The sequence below is a fragment of the Vespa velutina genome, chromosome 20 (genome assembly GCF_912470025.1).
Source record: "Vespa velutina chromosome 20, iVesVel2.1, whole genome shotgun sequence".
Taxonomy (NCBI): domain Eukaryota; kingdom Metazoa; phylum Arthropoda; class Insecta; order Hymenoptera; family Vespidae; genus Vespa; species Vespa velutina.
The window spans coordinates 3,981,517-4,002,889 of record NC_062207.1 but is presented as its reverse complement, the minus strand read 5'-3'; the positions used below and the strand labels follow the sequence as shown (position 1 = coordinate 4,002,889).

Genomic DNA, 21,373 nt, shown 5'->3' with positions numbered 1-21,373 from the left:
TTCCATTAATAATTATATTACATGATGATGATAATATATAGATAATATATAGAAAAGAAAAGTAATATTGCGTAAATGATATCGCAAGTGTCAAAGCCGCTAAAGAATCCAATGGAAATATCAAGTATTATTATAAATAATTGTAATGAAATTTGAGATAGACAAATTACGATTTTAAATACGAAATGTAAAATATTAGAAGAAGAAATATCGGCCAAATATATTTCTATTATTTTTCTTTTATATTTTTATATTTACAAAAATCGGTTTAATGGAGAATCACTGGTAGAAGGATATTTATTTCTCAATGAAATGATAATATATAACTCGTATAAAAAGATATAAAAAGGGAGAGCAACGCACATTATATACGTATGTGTGGGTGCGTGTGTGTAAATAAACGGCACAAACAAATGTAATATTAATTGTTAATTGATATTATACAGTGGGCAAAAATAGTGGTGTCGTTGGAGCGTGCAGTATCCCAAGACGATGCGAAAAATTATCTACAAGAATACAGCATAAAGTTAGGTCCGAGTAACGATCCGAATAATCCAACGTATGAAGAGAGAGGTGTATTAATAATCAAGAGTAAATCGAAAACGAGAGCTAAGCAACGTAAGGGTGCAGTCTCTAATTGGAAGGTGAGCTTCCACCATTTGTGTTTTCTTATTTATTTCTCTCATTTATCGTTTATTTATCGATTCGTTTATCGCCAACGGCACGTACGCATGCACGCACGCACTCACTCAATCACAATCAATTTCGATAGGGAGATTTGTGCACTCTCTCAAATTTATTTATCGGTTTTCCATTCGATTGATTTTCAACTTATATTACACATCTGCATACACGCAGACGCACATGTATATGTTTACATGTGTGGACGTGGCATGGTGCAATGACTGTAATAAATTTAGGAAGAAAACTTGGACAGATTTTTCTCGTATTGACGTTTATTTTAAATAATAAATTGTTTCATGGTAAATTTTGCTTCGTATGCATTCGTATTCTGTACATTTGTGCCGTTATCTGTGTATAATTTATTTATTGGATTTGTCTATGTATCGTCGCGTTTAGAATTTATAATCTAACCAAGTATATCGATTTATTTCACCAATAATGCGTTAATGAATTATTATTAAAACTAATATCATTAATGCGTAGGAATTAATCGAAACATATGGTAGGTATTATTACATAGGAATATCGTCGTCACGATATGCCTATACATGAGTATAATAAATTAATAAAGAAAATTTCTATGAGAAATGGAGAAATTTATTTAAAGTAATGAGAAATAGTTTAACAGAAATAGTAATAAACATACATTGACGTGTTTGGCTCTTGGTTTTTGTTTTTATATACGCGAAGGTTACGGAAATAAGATATCTAAATAAGAGAAGATACATACATACGTACATACTTGTTTACAATTTATCCGAGTATATACAATCCACGTTTAACGACTTTTCATTCAGTATTAACGTACGAGCTGAGAAGGAACGACGAAGGTGTGGTGCGACATTTACCTACGTACGTATATGTGTAAATCTTAATGATATAATTAATTATCGATTTCGCTATTATCTATATTATCTATACGTCATATATATCGATGAATTTGATTAGGATATTGGTATCCTAATACTATAAGGAATAATCGAAACGTCTACGTGTATCACATATTATCTATCATCTATGCGCAACCATATAGCTTGACCATGTGATTAATTATATATTTCACAATTAGTCCGTCGATGAATTTGATTAGTATTAATATCCTATGAAGGACAATCCGTAAGGATAAATCGAATTATAATTAAATTATGTAGTACATATTACCGGTTAAAAACACGCCCCTGTACCCTTAGCACGACGGAATTAATTATAAATTACACAATTGGAATATACTGATGATTTTGATTAGTATTAATATTCTATAAGGATTAATTGCCAACGATCTAAGTACATATTGCTATTTACAAACTTATCAACGTATTAGCAATGGAATTAATTAAAAATTACACAATTAGTTTGTATCGATTTCATTAATATCCTATAAGAAATAATCGCAGAAATTGTAATACGCATTAGGCTCACGATCCAATTAATAATCAATTCCGCATTCAGTGTGTGTGGGTGGGTGTGTGTGTGTGTGTGTGTGTATATATATATAATCCAAAGATATTAATACCGTCTATGTTTATACGTACGCGCAATTATGTACGTATTTGCAATGTGCCTTTTTAATAGACACTATTAATACCCTAATCCATGAGGATTAATCGAAAGATCCATATGTATCGTCTAAATGCAACGTGCAATACGTTTCAGCGACTCGCGATTAAATATCGATCTCATAATTAGTATCTGTCGATGAATTTGATTAGAATTAATGTCTTAATCCGTAAGAAGTAATCATTTACACGCACGCATACATCACCTGCGATAATACAAATTTTTCTAATCGGAAGAAAGAAAAAGTTGATATAAAGTTAATAAAAGTCAAAATATGAAGATGAAAAGCACAAAAGTATTTTTAATAGTTATTTAACGATTTCGTCGTTACAATACGAGCAGCAAGCAAACACATAAGCGTTGATCGTTGAAATCGATAATATTATATAACTCTATTATTTCTCTCGCTCTCTCGCTCACTCGTTGCACGTAACTCAATCGGTCGATTAATCGCACGACTAGCATAATTAAAAGGACACCATGCTGTGAGCTTTTATCGCATCGCATAATGTGATATTGTTTCCCATCTCTTTACGACCAACCAATTGTACGTATGTACGGATTGGTTAAATGATATCAAAAGTTTTTCCTTATTTTTTATTAACGATTTCGAAATTAATAAGTTCAATGAAACCAATATAATTCGCTTTTCTCGTATTATTAGATCTCATGTACATATGCGTGTATGCATGTAGACATAAAAAGTGAGTGTTATTTAATTCACAATCGTACGATATTGTTTTTATTAAAAAAGAAAGAAAGGTAAATAAATGGAAACAAACAAATAGAGTAGAATACGACATAATTAACAATAATCATTGTTAATTAATTAATATTTATTAGATTTACTAGATTTACTTAGTTTACGATGTAGTGATGTTTGATAAAACTAAAAAAAAAAAAAAAAGAAATGTAATATATGAATCATTAATGAAATTATCCAGTCGTATTGATTAATTGTTTATCCTGTTTACAGCGCGTTGGAAAAGTCACGATAAACGCGCTGAAGAAACGAGGCATGACTGGCGAGGAATTGCGACAGATAATGTGGGGACGGGAATCCTTTTCAACGCCTATACGAGCTAGGCAAGTGATGACTATAATCTATATAAATTGTGATGTAATTGATTATAAGATATAGTCGCTTGGTAGACATCAGTACGTATTACTTAACTTCATTATATGTTACGCAATATAAAAATTCAATTATATGCGCTCACACACACACACACACACCCCTCTATCTTTTTCGCGCGCGCGCGCGCGTGTGTGTGTATGTGTGCAATTTTTAGAAATATTTATGAATTGTAGTAAAAATTGACGACACAAATTGTTTGTTATCGAAGAAATTTCCTAAAATGTTTCTTTTTTTGTCAAAGGAACGTCCTTGTCAAATGAAATGCAAGTTGAATATTTCATGAGCCGCTTTCAATTTACTGCGTATTACGTTTCTATATATCTGTCTTTCTTTATGATACATTAGAAAGATATACGTACACGTTGTGGAAACAGGATCGTCGGTGAAAAACACAAAAACGTAGGGAACATGAATTTTGCCTTGTGAATGTGGCCTTGGCAAGAAATGACTCAAGAGTCTGCACCGAGATGTAACATATCTCTTTTTTTTTCTTTTTCTTTTTCTCTCTCTCTCTCTCTCTCTCTCTGTCGTCGTTTCATAATCGATAATTACTTCCTGTTTGCGTTAGGAGTAGAGTAAAAAAGATGGAATAGGATTCAGAGCTATTTTCTCATTTTCATCCGTTCATACGATTCTAAAACTGTTGATAGAGAAAATAGTGCTAATATGTCTCGCTAGCTTGTAGTCAACAGACAGACATGTTTTCACATATATGATACTTATTGTGCGTTAAATTGCAGTTGTTCTTGTTGAATCTTTTTATATTGCTGCGGCATATGTAAAGGCAATTTAATAATTAAGTAAAAGTAGAGGAAAGATTTATATAAGTAAATGTTAAATTGTTGACAACTTTATTTAGGAGCGATTGACGTAAGAATTATTACGATTACATTTCAGTGCAAACGTCGGCGGTAACACCGAAGTTTCCGCATTGACCGCTGGCTTTGGTGACGCACTCACCGCAGCTCTGGACGTGATGGCCTTCACTCATGATTTGAATCTCCCTGTGGGTACCACCGAGAGAATACCTGACGGCAACGTGAACGAGAAACAACAGGCTAAGATGCAATCAGAAGTCACTAGTAGTTGTCAGAATGTGCCTTCAACGAATGTTCGAGAGAATTGTCAAGTAGAACTTGCAAGTTCGACCAAATTAACTGAGCTTACTACAGATTTCATTGAGAAACTCGTTGAACCCACAACAAATGTTCCCATTGGTGAGTTCGTCAAAGAGAGCGAAAGCAAAAAACAAAAAGTAATTTCAAGATCATGTCTTTTTGATCTTTTAAAGATCCATCATCTATTCCGATCTAATTAACGAAATCGTCCATTAAATGATAAATGTTTGACATTACAATGCACAAAGGAAAAAAAAAAAAAAAAAGAAAAAAAGAAAAAAAGAAAAAAAACTGATCCATTTATATTTATGTTTAGAATCGAAGCTGTCGAAAGAAGAAGATCCGTTTTTGAAATTGATCATAGCATCGGAGTTGACGAACGATCAAGAATTGCTTCCAAAATTAGCCAAAGATGTGTTGGAGGTTGCCGAAAAATCAGTAAAGATAGAGACGGACGTACGATCGAAGTCACAAATTTTAGAAGGCTTAGCTATGATCATGATACCCACGACCGTCGAAACTTTTCTGCCGAAAAAGCAATACTTTGTTGAGTCTAGTGACAATGATCTTTGCGCTAGTAAGATAATTCATTTTTTATTTATCTAAACTTTTTATGGACTTTTATATCGATTCTCCAATTTTAATTAAAAATAAAAAACGAATTGTAATTTAACGGAAAAAGAAAGAAGAGGAGAGAGTTGTTATAAAATGTTGAAATATTCCCTATATTTGTTTAAGATGAAAAAACGTTAGGAACGGAGTCCTATCTACGAAGAATCAGGTCGGCGAACAACAGATTTATGAAGAGTAGAAAAAAATCTGGACGCAAGCCTGCCAACGGCAGTTCGTCGTCGTCGTCGTCGTCGTCGTCGTCGTCGTCGTCGTCGTCGTTGTCGGTTAAGGTGCCGGCATCGTTGTCATCGTCGACGTCGACGTCGACGTCGACGTCGACGTACGTCGACAAGAATATTATCGGTTATGGGTCTTTGCTGAATGGCCCGGAAGAGGAACCAACGAAGCGTATCCTGAACAAAGATCGTAAGAAGTCTGTCGAAACAATTAAGGACGAGGTCGAGCAAAATGGTGGTACTCGCAATCCGTTACAGGATAAGCCACAGAAACGACGGCCGAAGACAGCTAGGAATAGGTAGCTTTATTTGCTTTTTTCTTTCTTTTTTTTTTTTTTTTTTTTTTCTTTTTTTTTTGGTTTCTCCCGAAGAAGAAGAAAATCGACGCGAAAGTCGAAATTTGTCTAGAAAATTTTTCTCACTATCTCCGCATATCCATTCAAGCGAATTAATAAGTATTTCCATTCGATATAATTGTTTTTTCGCTCGATCTGACAATTATCTATCGTCCTGTATGAGAAAAGTAAATATCGAGGAAAATAGAGAGAGTATATATCCATCTATTTCTCTCGTTCTCATTTTATCTCGAAACGACATCGTTCCCCTCTTTTTCCTCCTTAATACGATCTCATCGTCTTCCGTCGTTTAATTGAGCCGATTACTGCTACAAAGCATCCATATTTCATTACAGAAAATTTATTGTCGCACTTGGCCGAACTTATTACCGATACTTTCACGAACGATTATTTCTCTTAATTTTACCAAGTTATTTTTTTTTTTATTTAAGTTTAGCGATAAGTTCGAAATGTGTGTGCGCATATAAGTTTTAAATATGTATATGCATATGTACATGTGTGTTTCAATTGTTATTGAGTTGGATAGGCACGCCTCTCTTCTCTCTTTTGTTCATGATGATATTTCCTCCAAGGAAATCGGTTTGCATAGGCGCGTATCTTGCGCATTCGATAAATCAATTATCGTTCGTGTAGGCGTAACTCCTAGAAAGCGGAAACTCAATACTCAAGACAATATCGACAAGTAGTCGCTGTAGCAAGTTGAAGGGTTGCCAAACATATATTCGATTGCTTCTATGTATGTACATATATATATATATATATATGTACACATGTATATGTACACACACACACACGCGCGCGCGCGCATATTCAATGATATAAAATTGCGAAATTTCTTAATGTTCACTGCCATACGATCTCAAAAGATCCTCCTTATAATTTCCCCTGAATATTTAATAAACCCTTATTTTTTTTTCTTTAATTATATGCGCAGAGTATCTCCCAAGGAGGAGCCAGCGAGGGAAAGAGAATCGATTGAGCGAAATAAGGTGCCTTTAGAAACGACGACGACGACGACGACGACGACGACGACGACGACGACGACGACGGCGACGACGACGGATCCGTTGGAGCCATGGAGCACGCGTGGTATTAAGGACATGAACGCCATATTGGCTTGGAAGGAAAATACGCCGGACAGTCCTTAATGTGACTTTATGATACTGAGGTTGCACGTACTATAGTCTCCGCCTTACACACTCGCACACAGTAGTAGCCTGATTGCATCGACGAAAAGTCTGCTTTCGCTTGACTCAAAAGTTTACACACCCGAAGAAATTGGGATTTAAAGAGGACCGGAGGAAGAGACTTAATGGGTGCGAGAGAGATAAAAGACTACGGTGGTGGTCTATCTGCAAGAAATTCATTTAGAAAGAAGAAAGGCAAAAATATTTCTATCCTTTTTTGTTACATTATTATTTATTGCTTTTTTATTAACGTTCATAATATGTTTTTTATTAGTCGCCCAAGTTTCTCGCTAATTTATCAACCGGCACTCAATGAATATGAAATTGCAAATTTCTATATCTGACTATTCATGGGATCAAAGGAAGAAGAAGAAGAAGAAGAAAAAGAAGAATATAAAGGTCGTACATAGAGATAATATGTAAAGAGTTTTTACAACTCGAATATCTTTTAATACAAAATTAATTAATAAAAAATCTTATCTCCTATTCATAGGTAGAAATCAATATTACATCTCAAGATTAGTAGAATTAATAGAAGAAGACCAACTTCCTAGCAAGTGACAATAATGTTACGATCATTATATGTTACTACCTTTCAATGGGTGTCGAGAAAATGTAAACTCTAGCAAAACACAGTAATATTGCATAAACATACATACATACATACATGCGTATATACATACATGGCTTTTGCATACAAAGAATATTTGCAAGGAAATCTTTAATAGTAGATTTTAAAAGGGCTTTAGATTTGAACTACACTCTTTGGGGGTTTGTATCAATTAGGCAATTAAAAGTTGATGCGTATAAAGGAGTGGAGATTTCTAAAGGAGGAAGAAATAAGATGCGTAACAATTACTGCGCTCGTGTGGTAATATTATTAATTTTGATAAACTATATTAATATCTTTCATATATCTCTCTCTCTCTCTCTCTGTTCTTACGGAATAAATGAAACGAGTAAGTGTCGTATAAAGGTAAGAAAGTAGCCATTTGCAGAGTTGTTGAGATTACTAGCGGGATTAAATTTGTATCGCCGATAAACAACTTTCATGAATGTTTAATAACGAAATGAAGCTTTTATCTGGCCGGTCCTTTGATTTCTTTGTATCTTCCATGAACGTATGTACGTACGTATGTATGTATGTATGTATGTATGTAGACTGTTTCCATCTCTTTCTACAAGAATGGCATTTGACAAAGGACCCAGAAAAGGTGGAGAGGGAAAGGTGGAGGAAGAGGGGACGAAAAGAGCGTAAACGATTCGAGGCAGGCTCCGACCACGGACAACGAGATTCTCGCTCGATCAATGAAGAAACTTCCAAACGAACGGGAATTATACTCTCTCTCTCTCTCTCTCTCTCTCTCTCCCCCCTCGCCGCCAGTGAGTTTCCTCTGAAACTTCGTTTAATGAACTTTCGACTTACTTATACGGAATTTGAGAGAGAGAGAGAGAGAGAAAGAGTTGGGGTGACACGTCAGTAAGCGACTCTTGGAGCCAATCGCGTATAGCAAAAGCATTCGCGATGAATTCACGTAGTATCGTAGGAAAGTAAGAAAGTTGTTATATAGGGAGTTTGTCGGGATTAGTCGCGGGATAAAAATTTGTGCAGCTTCGATAAAGAAGTTTTGTGATTTTTAATAATAAAATGAAACTTTGATTTTTTCATGTATTCGCAAAAGATTAATTGACAAATTTTTCAAAAGTAAAAGAAAAGAAATCGATCAGGATGCATAGTAAAGGAGATGCATGGTATAACGAGAAAGAAGGGAAGAAAAAGGTGGGAAAATGGAGAGGGTAGTAAGGTACGGTGACGATCTAAAGAGAGCGTATAAAGAGACCGAACGATAAAGAGAATAAGGGTGGGAAGAGAGCCGATGGGGATGGAAGCGCGAGCGCGTAGGAGAAGGCTTTTCTTAAATTCGGAGAGGAGTGTTAGCAGTGTCTACAGAACGGATCGAGCAGCAGTAGCATTGGCAAAAGGGGAAGCTTCGACACAAAGGAGTAGTTTCGATCAACTCCGATCGATTCCATAGATATTGTGTGCACGACGATTTACGTCCACTTTATTTCCCACAGGAATAGGGTGGTGGATGCATTCATGAGAATACGCAATAATATTAATTTCTTTTTCTTTATATACGAGAAGCGGCACATATTTCTATTGTTATTATGAAGAATAAACTTATCGAAAGCTTGGAAATGTTGCATTAGCTAGGATAATAATAATAAGCGGCGATATCGGAATTTAAGTTAAATTAAAATTTTAAATTAAATAATGTAGATATTAGGACGATTAAATTCGTTCAACCTCGTCGTCATTTTCTTTCATTTTCTTTTCGTTCACTCAATGACGGTTAATTCGTTGGTCGATTAGAAAAGTTCCTCCCGTTCTCGAGTTTCCAGACTACCGCGTCCGAATTAATTTCAAAGGGATTCCCGTAAATATCAGCATAATTAACCCGCACCGACCTAATTCTCGCATCTAGACGAAATCGCTGGCTCGAATCCGTGGGAAAGGGAAAAGAGAAAAAAAAAAGAAAAAAAAAAAAAAAAAAAGAAGAGGGCAAGAGAAAAAAGAGGAAAAAGAAGAGACAGGTGCTCGAGAAATTGGAATGGACGAAGGAGATGATGGATACGTCGTCGTTTTGGTAATCTTGAAATTCGGGCACGGTAGCGATCGATTTTACCGACCGATGATAAAAACGTCGCTTTTCTTTTTTTACCTACGCGCTTGGCTCTCTTAAAGGTGAATCGTTTCTTTCTTCTCGGGGCTTTTTCTTTTTTTCTTCGGTTCCGTGAGAAAGCAAACGACCGATCGGACAATCGTTAGAAACTCGAAGAACGAGATTTTTTCAATTCCTTGACGGATACGGACGACGAATTAAGTTTAGGGCGAAATTAAGGTCACGGGATAGAGTAGTAGTCACAGATAAGGAAGGATATTCCCTGATCGAGGAGCCTCGTTATCTATCGTTCGTTCTCTCTCTCTCTCTCTCCCTCTGTGTGTGTAACCAAAGAGAAGACAAAAGCACGATGATCCCCCCCCCCTCACTCTCATTATACCTTTATATCAGGGTAAGTAAAAAAAGGAAAAAGTGACGCGAGTAAAACGATTAGAATTGATAGGATAAAAGGTTGAAAAAGGAAGTGGGATGGAGGAGAGATTTTGAGTGTGGATGAATCCAAGTGAGAAAAGTGATCGTTTTTCGAGACGTAGTCGTACTCACCTCGAACCTCTAATACATAGATATACCGTACGTATAGGTGGGGTACATCGGGTATATCGATTGGTTCGAAAGAGTATTTCGAAAAAAGAAAAAAAGAAAAAAAAGCATCCTCGTGTCGCTGGTTGGTTTGCTCGGTGGTTCGTTGGTACGAGCGCCAAAAGTAATAGGAGGCAGAAACAGACGAGGTCTGTCATTTTTACGCATCGTCGTTTCCAACCGACCGAAATACGTCACGTTGCGTTTCTCCGACGTTTCGAGGCTACCGCGGGAACAACAACAAAAAAAAAGAAGAAAAAAAAAAAAAGAAAAAAAAAAGAAAAAAAAAGAAAAAACAAAAAGCGTCCAAAAAAAGGAGAGCGAGCAGAAAAAAGGATAGGAATGAGCGTGGAGCGGGAAGAGCGGGAGGGAAAAGGTTGTGACGTTGATAGTCGCGGGAAACGTGAAAAACGTGAAATACAGAAAATTTGCCCGGTAAACGAATCTTCCCACTGGCGAAAATACGAGGGGTCTTCCCGCCCCTCTGCCGCCGTCCCAACGATCCTTTGAAAAATTTCCGTATTCTCTCTCTCTCTCTCTCTCTCTGTCTCACTTTTATTCGTGCGTTGCATATACTGGGTTTAACAATGGTGGAGATTGAGAAAAATCTTTGCAAGGTTCTATCTTGTCCTTTTTCCCCGTACTCCATTTCCGACGATCTAACGCGTCATTCTAATTAGCACGTTAACTTGTGGATGATGAAAATTTCGAGTTTAGCTTTCGAGCTCGTGGTACCATACGTAGACGAGCCGGCCCTGATTAACGGCAATGGCGACGGAATAATAAGAAAACTGAGTCGTTTGAAATAAGAAAGGGAAAAGAGAGCGAGCTCTTTTTTTTTTTTTTTTTTTTTTATTATTAACGCTTTAGAGGAGAAAAGGGAAAGAAAAGAGACACTTTTCCGAGAGTAGAAGAATATCGTCTTTATTTCCCTGGTGTGCGACGACACGGTGCTAACAAACGGTTAAATTAGTGGTGCTAAAAAGCGTAAGAGCGTGACATCGATTTCTATTCGGCCAATTAAACGCGCCATCGTTTCCTTCATCTCTCTCTCTGGTTTTTCTCTGGAAAAAGTTGGCCGGCCGATTAAGTAGCCGCGACAAAATACGTAATGCGGAAAAGTGAGTCGAGATGTCTAGTGACCCGAACGACGATATATCACCGAGCTTGTGCGAGGAGAATTGGGGGGAGGGGATAGAAAAAGCATCGGGACGTTATTTTAATTACGTCGAACGAAGAAGAAAGTCGGTAGAATGACTTTTGCGTAGCAGCCCGTTACTGGCTCGGCGGCAATCGTCGAAGAAAAAGGAAAAAAAGAGATGCTTGAGGCGCGTTATATGCGACCAAATTGCGGAAGAACGTATTCTACAAGTAGAAATGAAAGAACAAAAAAGAAAGTTCGAAAGGCTTCATTAAGGCAAGTTATTAAGAATCATCGCAGGTAAGAAGCAGAATCTTCTTTTTTTATTGAGAATAAATATGATGGTGTTTATCGACATCGATAATAGCCGAAATATTGTCGAATATATATCGATAAAGATATATCGATACGAGATCGAACGTTTATCGATATGGATAATAATTATCGATCGGAACGACGTAGGATAGAAAAATGCTTACTTATCGACGGGTACAAAATGAAAAAAAGTTAACGTTTGATGAACGTTAACGTGCGTAAGTGGTCAAAACGAAAGTAATTGTGTATATCATCGGTAGAAATTGTACGTGCCTTGAATTTCTCACAGAATCTCTCTCCCTCCCTCCCTCTCTCTCTCTCTCTCTCTAATAAAGTTAAGAGTTAGGCGAGGAAGGAGAAGAGTTGCAAGAGTTGGCCCTGCGGAATATTTCGTAAGGTTCTTTAAACTCTTTGAGAGTTTGACAAGGAGCGTAGCTTTTGAGGTTATCTAGACCGGAAACGCGTCCTCATCCTCCTCGTTCTCCTCGGCATTGCCAGGGCTGCTGTTTTCCCTCCTGCGTTGGGAGTAACCGCGTTGCACGGTGTTCGTAGGAAAAAAGTGAGAATTAAGACGCACGAGGGTTGCGCCGCCGCGGGCTTCTTGCGAGAACTTTACGTACCGGTAATCGTAGCTCGTTGCATTATAAAAGATATAAGGTAAAGTAAAAGGAACGCCTTTTCTTTTCTTTTCTTTTCTTTTCTTTTCTCTTCTCTTCTCTTCTTTTTTACCCCTTAAAGTAAATCGTACCGAACGGACGATTATTTTTCATTTATAAAACTTTGAAACGTTTACTGGTTGAACGCGAGTGTCCAGTTTGTATTAGTATAAGAAGAAGTGTCTCTATAATCACGTAATTGAAATTCGCATTAGACGCGAAGAAAGTCTGTTAGCGGTCATGCGTTAATAGACTTGGTGGTACTCGAATTGATTTCGTTCGATCGGTACGCCACGTAAATTGAAGCACTTAACTTGAGGGCTTTCTCTTCTTCGAGTACCCTTAGGAAGATCTAAATGGTATTTTTCAGCCTTTGTCGATTCAAATTTTCTATGTATGTCTTCACGCGAAAGCAATCATCGGCTTTTCTATTATTTAATTATTTTTAATATCGAATTGGGAAAAACTTTCTAGAGAGAATATTATTTATATATTTCGACATAGAGAAGCACGAGAAGAAAGTTCGGATAATACCTACCAGGAAAGAATTTTCTCGAATCCATCGTAGTTCTCGAGAGCCAAATTCTCCGGAAGGAAAGTTCCGGGAACGGAAGTTCCGTCGATGGAAAACCAGACGCGACTCAGATAAAAAAAACCGAGATAGCCCGGTCTCGGAGACGTTTCCATTTCGCCATCCTGTGATATCATAACGCTCGCGATATGAATTGTTCCTTGATAATATCTTTTATCGTCGTTCGCAAATATTCTTCTTTTCTGAAATCACAAAAATTTATTTACTCGACTCGTAACTTTATTATCGAATAAATATAGATCCTTTCTTTTTCGATCAGATTCCTCGAAAGATTCGTGGATAAAGAAATTCACGGCAAGGGAATTCACTAAATCGGAACGCGATTCTTATCTCGAAAGACTTTCGACTCAAAGTGTAATTTCTTTTTCTTTTTTTTTTTTTTTTTTTCTTTTTTTTTTTCCACGATATAAAAACTCCCTTGTCACAAATTTTCATTCCCATGCTTGCAAACGTTTGCTTCTCGCAATGACAAGTTTCCTAGCTTTTGAGTTGGAACGAGTTTTATAATCTGTCCGTTTCTCTCTCGCTCTCTTCGCGGGTAAAGGGATACTGTGTTGCTTTTCAATGAGAGAGAGAGAGAGAGAGAGAGAGAGAGAAGAAAGTTATTTCCTTCTAAAGATTTATCCTTACTCGAGGAACCGTTAGCTGTTGCCGTCTAATTCCTAACTTTGTTAATCCTCTCTCTCTCTCTCTCTCTCTCTATCTATCCCCCCCCCCCTTCCTCCCCATCACTATCTCCCTTTCTCGTAATTTAATTTTCGATTAAACTTACGCTCGATCTTCGTTCGGTTTACCACCACGTAGATTAAAGTCCTCTAAAGAACGAGAGGTAGAGAAATGGATGAGGAAGGAAAATGGTTCAGAGATTTTTACAAGGGACGTTATAATAAAGTGTTCGGTGGTTAAAGCGAAATTTAACTGGAAACTAATGACGAACTAGAGGTGTCTTATCTAGATGAGATAGGACGCCTAGCTGTGTTTGCGTTTGTACTTGCGTGCGCAAACGGGCTGGGTTGCGTTTGGAGCGATAGAGAGAGAAGTTGGATGCGTGGAAGAAAGCTTGCAATTTTCATAGTTAGATAACACTTGAACGAACCAGACAGGAACTCTCGCGAAAAGATAACGAAGAGTCTCTCTCTCTCTCTCTTTGTTATTTTTTAAATTGTTTCTTCGGTCTCCTAGAATCTTCGAGGGAAGGATCTCGTTCGTAGTAAACTTTGAGAAATTGCGATTCTTCGTTTTCTTTTTTCTTGTCATCTTTTTCTTTCTGAAAACTTCAATTTTTCGTAATCCATTTAAAAATCGATATAGAATATAGTAGAATACGAATCACCGATCGACTAATCGATGTCGTTAGCATTCCTTGTCGATAGATGGAAGAGATTTATCGAAGAATCAAAGAAAGATATTTGTATTTATTTCGAAAAAGATTTCAACTCGAAAGCTCCTACTAATATAATATATGCATAAATGGCAAATAAATGAGGGTCAAACGAACCTCTTCCACGGGTAGGCCGAGGGAAAACGAGAGAGAGAGAGAGAGAGAGAGAGAGAGAGAGAGAGAGAAAGAAAAAGAAAGGATCCCTGTCGTTTGCAAGGATTGTCTCTAGAGAAATATCCTAACTCTCACCTTGTCTTCGATCTCGCGATAATGAGCTTCGTTCGTGGTAGGATTGAAAGGATATCCCTGAATGGATTTGACACAGCGTACTATAGTCTATAGAGCCCAACTTCCCGTGGGATAGACGTTACCAAGGTCGTCATCGGGCGTATCCCAATCGAGATCAAGATGAACGTCGTCGAACGCAAATCCAAGGTGATATTCCTCGATCACCGGATCGAATAGAACGGCAAATACGTCAATGGTGTTGGATTCGGGATCAAAGTCGTCGCGTGCATGCCGATCGACGAATCCAGGATTCCGCGAAATCGGTCCGAATCCGGGCCATCTTTCAACTTGGATTCTCGAGCGATAGACCAGTTTCTTAGATTTATTAAAAACATCCTTCGTTAGATACTTTTTACAGTTTTTAACAAAGACTCGAACTCATCTTTTATTCTATTTTCACGCTTTTTTTCTTTTTTCTATTTTACGAGTATCCTTTAGTCGTCGGTAGATTTTATTTTTGATTTTATTTTTGGTTACCACGGATCGCAGTTACAACCTATTTTTTCTTTTTTTCTCTTCGCAATGTTCATTTTGGATTTCTTGCTATCTATAACATATATTTTTCGTCTCCCTCTCTCAAGTCTCTTTCGCAACTACGTTCGTACTGCTTTCACACACAGAACCATACACTATTCGTATCTCTTTCTTTCCCGCTTATTTTCATATTCCTACCATCTCTCTTGTACACTCTATCCCTTCCCCTTTCTCCCTCTCTTTTCTTTCTTTTTCTCACTCGCCGAGGAGAATCCCTCGGAGCGTCGGGTTTTAATTACACATTTTTTTTGCACACCCATCTTCTAGCCCTTCTCTCTCTCGCTCTCGCTCTCGCTCTCGCTCTCGCTCGACATTCGCCAGGAGAGGGTTCTACACGACTATGGCTATGACGACGACGACGACGACGACGACGACGACGACGAATATTCTGAATTTGGAGGGTGGCTACAGGCCTCTGGCTCCGACATCCCCATCTCAACGTCGAGCCGTCAGGAAATTCGCCTTTTCCTCGCTAACTCTCTCTTTCCCTCTCTAAATTATTCGACCGTTTGCTACCTATTTCCTTCTCTCCCTCTTCTTTTTAAATGTCTCTACAAATTTGCTTTTTCGAATCGAACGAAAAATTTTCTGTTTAAAAATGAACGTTGACGAATGTAAAATAGAATATAAAATAGATAGCTTTTTATTGTTCTTTTTGATGAAAAAGGAAAAGTAAAAGAAAAAGCAAATATTTGAAGTAGGTATTTAACGGAGGTTACCGAGACCTTCTACGAGTCTCGAATCGTCTGGGCAAGTTTGTTCGGAGCATCGAAATAGGCGGAAAATCCATTTTTTTGCAAGAGCTATCAGAAATATTCGACGCGACGTGGCAGTCGAATAGCAGTCACTTTGCAGTCGAACAAAATGAAATGACTTTATATATAACCTACGTGTCTATCACACACACACACACACATATATATATATATATATATATATTCTTTTTTTTTTTCTTTCATCGACGAGTATCAACGCGAGCGAGCACGGTGATATACGTGCTTTTCAATCTTCAATGAACCTAGGGTTTGAGGTGGTTCTAGTCACCGTTTTCTATCCAATTTCGTTACTAACGGACGATACGAAAAAACGTTAAACAAAAATCCGGAGAAAAAGGATTAGTTTTAGAAACTTTTTCGTTATGATACTATCGAAAGAATACTACCGGAGAGCGTTTTCTATCAAATCTCGATAGTACTTTGACGAAAAGTCATTAAGAAAAAAAAAAGAAAAAAAAAGAAAAACTGATCCTCACGAGGCCTCATATTTTTTCCAGTTTTTTTCTTTTTTCAATTTTCTCTCTCTCTCTCTCTCTCTCTCTCTCTCTCTGCGCGCTTATTCCTCCGACGTCAAGGAGAATCTCTGGCATCGTTCTTGCATAATCCCAAAGGGGAATTCGCCGAAGCTCGCTGGCTGCTTCGGCCTCTCCTCGTCGAAATCATCGATTACGCATTCGTTTTCACGAGGATAGAAAAAAAGGGGCCGAGGGAACGTCGTGAAAGAGGAGTGGAATGGGGTGGTGAGACGTAAAGAATGGAGTAGGAAGAAGAGGACGCGTATGCGGTCAATTTATTTCATAGGGAAAACAGGAAAAATAATAAAGCAAAAGAAAAGGATGAAGAGGAAGCAAAAATATCTGAAAAACAACCTTTCCATGTATAAAATATATATATATATATACGTGTGCGCGCGTGGATGCATACACCCCACTTTCCTATCTCTTCAGAAATTGTCTTCACCTGAGAAAATAAAGGGATAGAAGAAATGAAATCCTCTCGTTCTCTATCGATCTAACCTCGCGAGGATCGTCGTCTTTCGTACAGATATATATGTATACACACACACACACACACACACATATGTATATATATCGGTAATATTCGTAAAATTTCATTCGCAAAACTCGTATCAAGAAATCCGACCAAAAGCAATTTCCATAAATTTTACTCCGATAACGAAAGAATAATACAAAAATGGGCGACAGAAGGCGACGCGGCAGGAGACAAAACAGGAGACAAAAGGAGGAGCGATCGAAAATGCGCGTCACTCGAATGTTGCTTTTTCGATTCTCGACCAAGAGCTATCGACGTCTTTGGACAGCGGAGATGCGAGAGTTAGTACGTGGATAAGTTCGTATTAAATAAAATAGGATATAATCGTTTATTTATCGACGACGTTCGACTATAAGTCGAACACCGTAGTTTGTAGCGTACGCGTTGTTGTTGGGGGTATTCGATCGATCGCAAAGAATTTGAGCGAGATAGAGAAGATTTGTCGAGTAGAGGAGGGGCGGGCGAGGAGGAAGGTTGGGTACGCTTACCCTGTCAAATATTACGTTGGACCTGTCTATCCCCCTTTTTCGTACGGTCTACCGATTCGAAATTAATCCGCTCCAGAACATCGCCGACGACAAATTATCGAGTTTATACCTATCGGCACGCGAAAGCGAACACCAACATGGACGTTATCAGAATGCGCAAGTATTATCGTTACAATGCTTTTGGATTCGATAAGATGGTCAGTCGACGTATTACGTAGAAAAGAATGAAAAGATAATGAAAAAGACAGGAGGTTATGTCGGGGAAACTTTGTTTTTGGAAAACTTTCATTTCATTGTATTGCATTGCATTGCATTGCATTGCATCGCATTGCATTGCATCCTATGATGGATAGTTTTAATCGGATAATGGGATACCGATGGAAGCTTTGGGAATTTTAGAAAATTTTAAAAGGAACGTCGCCTTTTTTTTTCTTTTTCTTTTTGCTTTTTATTTTTTTTTGTTTTTTCTTTTTTTGACGAAAAACAACTTTTTTCCACCATGTATTTTACCAGTTTCTCCTTTTATTGATTGATTTTTAATAATTTTTTGTTTTCTCCTCTCGCACCCATTTCCTACTACTACGTATTTCCGTGTACATATATACATATATGAATAAATTTATAGGAGTGGTAGTAAACGGACAGAGAGAGGGTACGATTTTGATATTCATATTGTAATTTATACTGTATAAAACGAATAGAACGCAACGTGTCCGTCCACGATCGTCCTCCTCCTTTTTACGATTTACAATAAACTGGCGCGTATGAATTTACAGACGACACAAGCTCGGACACGATCTATCGACGTTCAATTTATATCCGAACCATCCGCCGCTCTATCTCTCTATCGGTCTTCGCTTTAAACATTTTACACGCAAATTCCTTTCTACGATTCGTGTAACATAATACGCGACGTACACAATCTACTTATTCCTCAAGAGAGAGAGAGAGAGAGAGATATATATATATATATCTTTACGGAAATATATTCCCTTTTTTTATGTTTGTAAAACGTAACTCTTTCATCCTTTCTTTTTCCCTTTTTTGAAAATATTTCCATCGATATAAAATCAGAAAATATTATATGACATTTTTAAATTCCAACTTTTGCGCTAACCTATTCAATAATTCTCTGCCTCTTATACTTTTTCTTATTTTCAAAAACGAAATTTCCAAGCAAAGACAAGCCTTTACTCTTACTACCCTAATCGTGTATCATTTTATTACAGTTTTATGGATTACTCGTCGCCGAAAACGACTTGAGAACATTTCTAAACCTCGATCTTTATTCCGGTCCAATCGCAATTTTCATTTCCATACTCCTCGTCGTCCTAATTTCCTTTACGTTTGCGGTGAGTAAAAAAGCAAATAAAAGATTAAAACGCTCGTTCGAATCTTTAGACGGAAAAAGGTATCACTTGAAAATCAATAATATGCACACATTTATATATACGCATATGTGCAGGATGGAGGCCAAAAAGTGTTTCTAGGTGAATTTAAAAATCAATTTCTCTTTTTCGAGACTTTTTATAGGCTTTTAGTTTTGGACTTGTAGTTTTACAATTTCAACAAAAAAAATTCACTTACCCTGTATGTACATATTATATATAAAAATGAAATAAATAACTGGTTTGTTTTTTCGAGAGAGAGAGAGAGAGAGAGAGAGAGAGAAAGAGAGGTAGGTAGTAGCCATCGTAATCGAGAAATCGCAATTTCGTCGTTTCGCGTTATTCCATCGGAGTAACAATCAAAGATGGCGCATACCGAATTACGAACTGTCCCATTTGAATTCGACGTTTATTAATTTTATTTTTATTTCTTTTTATTTTTTTTACTCGACGACAACGTAGACACACACAACAACAACTTTTCCAATATCAGAATTTATTTCAGAGCTCGTCTGTGTTGACCGCGAACGAAAGAGTCCTCGGGGAACCTCGAAACTATATCGAGAAGGTAACGAAATTTTGTATGTGCGTGTTGAGAGAGAGAGAGAGAGAGAGAGAGGGTGGAGGGGTGGGGAGGGATCAAGGAACGAAGCGACGGACGTGTGTCACCTGTCGATAATTTTTTATAATTTATGATTTAGCGGATACCACGTAAAGAGAGTGTTATTGGTCTTCGACCTGCCTACAAGTGCATTCACAAACATGTAAGTCCATATTACGTGTTAAGAAATCTTTTAAATATACATTCATTTCATTATTATTATTATTATTATTTTCTTTTTCTTTTATTTATTGTTTGCCTGTCTACTTTTTTTTTTTTCTTTTTTTTTTTTTGAAGAACAATGTTTCGCCCAAACGAATGTTACATCGTTTCGTAATTTTCATTTTTATTTAACAACTTTAACTCGTTTAAATATCGTTTTTCGTTGTTATTATTTTAATACACTTCCCGCACCACGTTTTTTTTTTCTTTTTTTTTTTTTTTTTTTTTTTGAACAATGGCGTCAATCGTTTATTGATTTCCAGTTGCAACAAACAGAGGTCTTTCAAAGGAAAACGAAGAAATTGGCAAGTATAAATTTGCTTTAATAAAATTAAAAAAAGAATTTCATTCGTTCGTTCATTTATTTATTTGATTTTATTATTCTTTTTCATACTAACCATCGACAGTTACGTAAGGAGCTGCTAGAGGTGGAGATAATGAACAGCAAAATAACGTGCCTTGAGAAATTATTAAGACCTGAAGTGAGTCAACGAGACGAATTGCTATCGAGGAATAACAAATGGGGAAGAACTTCTTTCTTCGTAGATAAAAGAGACGATTTCAATTGAATGAGATAAAAACAACGGAGTCATTATTTTGACTCTCGTAGTCTTAAGAAATTCTCTCTCTCTCTCCCCCTCATTCACTCATTACAAAGCATTCATAATTAGCCCGTTCTTTCAACTGCAATATAAACGGTAATATTGTTTTCTTGTTGTTTTTTTTTTGTTGAGAGAGTAGGAAAAAAATAGTTTGGAATTGTTGAAGTTATGATCCACCATTCGAGTTCAAAAAGAAAAACAGAATAATTTCGAAAAGGAAGAAAATTTTGAAGAATTATGAATAGGTCACGTGGCAGATTTCGAAGGAGCATGAATTCGAACGAATGAAATTAGATATACCGCGCGGTTAGTAGCAGCAGCAGCAGCAGCAGCAGCAGCAGCAGCAGCAGCAATACGTTGGCGTCGATCGAGCCACGGGAAGACACGTCCTAATCCAGCCTCCCCACCCACATTCAGCACCCCTTCCACAAGTCCCACCAAGCCGGGTCGATGCGCTTTTTCCCTGCGTACGAAGGGATAGAATGCTAAAGGGGAGCGAGCTTTCATCTTCGGCGATTGTAGGAAGGTGAAGAGGTGCGTTTTAAACGCACGTTAATCGGTCGAGAAACGAGAAAATCTTTTAACTTTCTCCTTGAAAGAGGGAATAAAAGAGGAGAGAGAGAGAGAGAGAGAGAGAGAAATTGCGTTGAAAAGAAAAAATCAATTTGTACTTCCTCGTATAATATTTTTGTTTTGTATTGGAGAGACTTGGGCCAAGGAACGTGGTAATAAAAAATTAATAGTCAACGTACTTGTTATTTCTCAGGAACAATGCGAATGGCGACGAAGCAGGTCACCCAGGATTTACTATCGTGCGATCGGTGTTACGTCGAAATAATATTGCAACGATCGAAAATAAAAAAAAAAAATTTAATGGAAAAAAGAAAAACAGGAAATAGCATCGTCTATCTGGTCGCTTTTAAACAATGAAATCGCAAACAGCACTTGGTAATATCTACATATCTGATACTACTACTACTACTACTAGAGCAACGAACTTTCCCGTTAACTAGTCATATCTACATGCATAATTCATTTTACACACAGGTGACGTATGCAATAATAGAAACAATAGAGAGAACGACGACGCTCGGTTTACAACAATAACCCCAGTTCACTCGTGGTTAAGGATTCCACTTGCTACCATAAATCTCTGACCGGTTTATCATCCTTCTGGATGTA

General features: G+C 37.2%; 3 protein-coding genes across 12 annotated transcripts in view; 2 read left to right on the top strand and 1 right to left on the bottom strand.

The window, feature by feature from the left end:
• The window catches only part of LOC124955974, a 22,940-nt gene extending 13,735 nt beyond the window's left edge, over positions 1 to 9,205 (top strand). For 3 of the 8 annotated variants that reach the window (XM_047511223.1, XM_047511217.1, XM_047511224.1), the window contains 7 exons: positions 447 to 644; positions 3,218 to 3,327; positions 4,277 to 4,596; positions 4,814 to 5,074; positions 5,236 to 5,644; positions 6,636 to 7,287; positions 7,382 to 9,205. In XM_047511223.1, the coding sequence (XP_047367179.1) occupies positions 447 to 644; positions 3,218 to 3,327; positions 4,277 to 4,596; positions 4,814 to 5,074; positions 5,236 to 5,644; positions 6,636 to 6,849 (1,512 nt within the window). In that variant the 3' untranslated portion in view covers positions 6,850 to 7,287; positions 7,382 to 9,205. The remainder of the gene's footprint in view (positions 1 to 446; positions 645 to 3,217; positions 3,328 to 4,276; positions 4,597 to 4,813; positions 5,075 to 5,235; positions 5,645 to 6,635; positions 7,288 to 7,381) is intronic. The other 5 variants (XM_047511220.1, XM_047511222.1, XM_047511221.1 and 2 more) reach the window with 5 other exon arrangements.
• LOC124955979 (leucine-rich repeat-containing protein 4B) overlaps positions 1 to 21,373 on the bottom strand; it is a 56,571-nt gene that overhangs the window by 15,781 nt on the left and 19,417 nt on the right. The window contains exons 2-3 of one of the 3 annotated variants that reach the window (XM_047511250.1): positions 14,489 to 14,842; positions 1,358 to 13,040 (exon numbers count right to left, since the gene is read on the bottom strand). The exons of 1 other annotated variant lie outside the window; for it this stretch is intronic. The gene's annotated coding sequence lies outside the window, so the exon portion shown is untranslated. Of the gene's footprint in view, positions 1 to 1,357; positions 13,041 to 14,488; positions 14,843 to 21,373 lie in introns of those variants that run through there. One more of the 3 variants, XM_047511249.1, reaches the window with a different exon arrangement.
• LOC124956073 lies at positions 11,266 to 21,373 on the top strand. The gene is made up of 8 exons (XM_047511443.1): positions 11,266 to 11,275; positions 12,191 to 12,267; positions 19,272 to 19,334; positions 19,468 to 19,530; positions 19,853 to 19,894; positions 19,997 to 20,071; positions 20,958 to 21,139; positions 21,239 to 21,373. Exons 1-7 carry the CDS (start codon positions 11,266 to 11,268, stop codon positions 21,027 to 21,029), a joined length of 402 nt encoding a protein of 133 aa, XP_047367399.1. The 3' UTR covers positions 21,030 to 21,139; positions 21,239 to 21,373.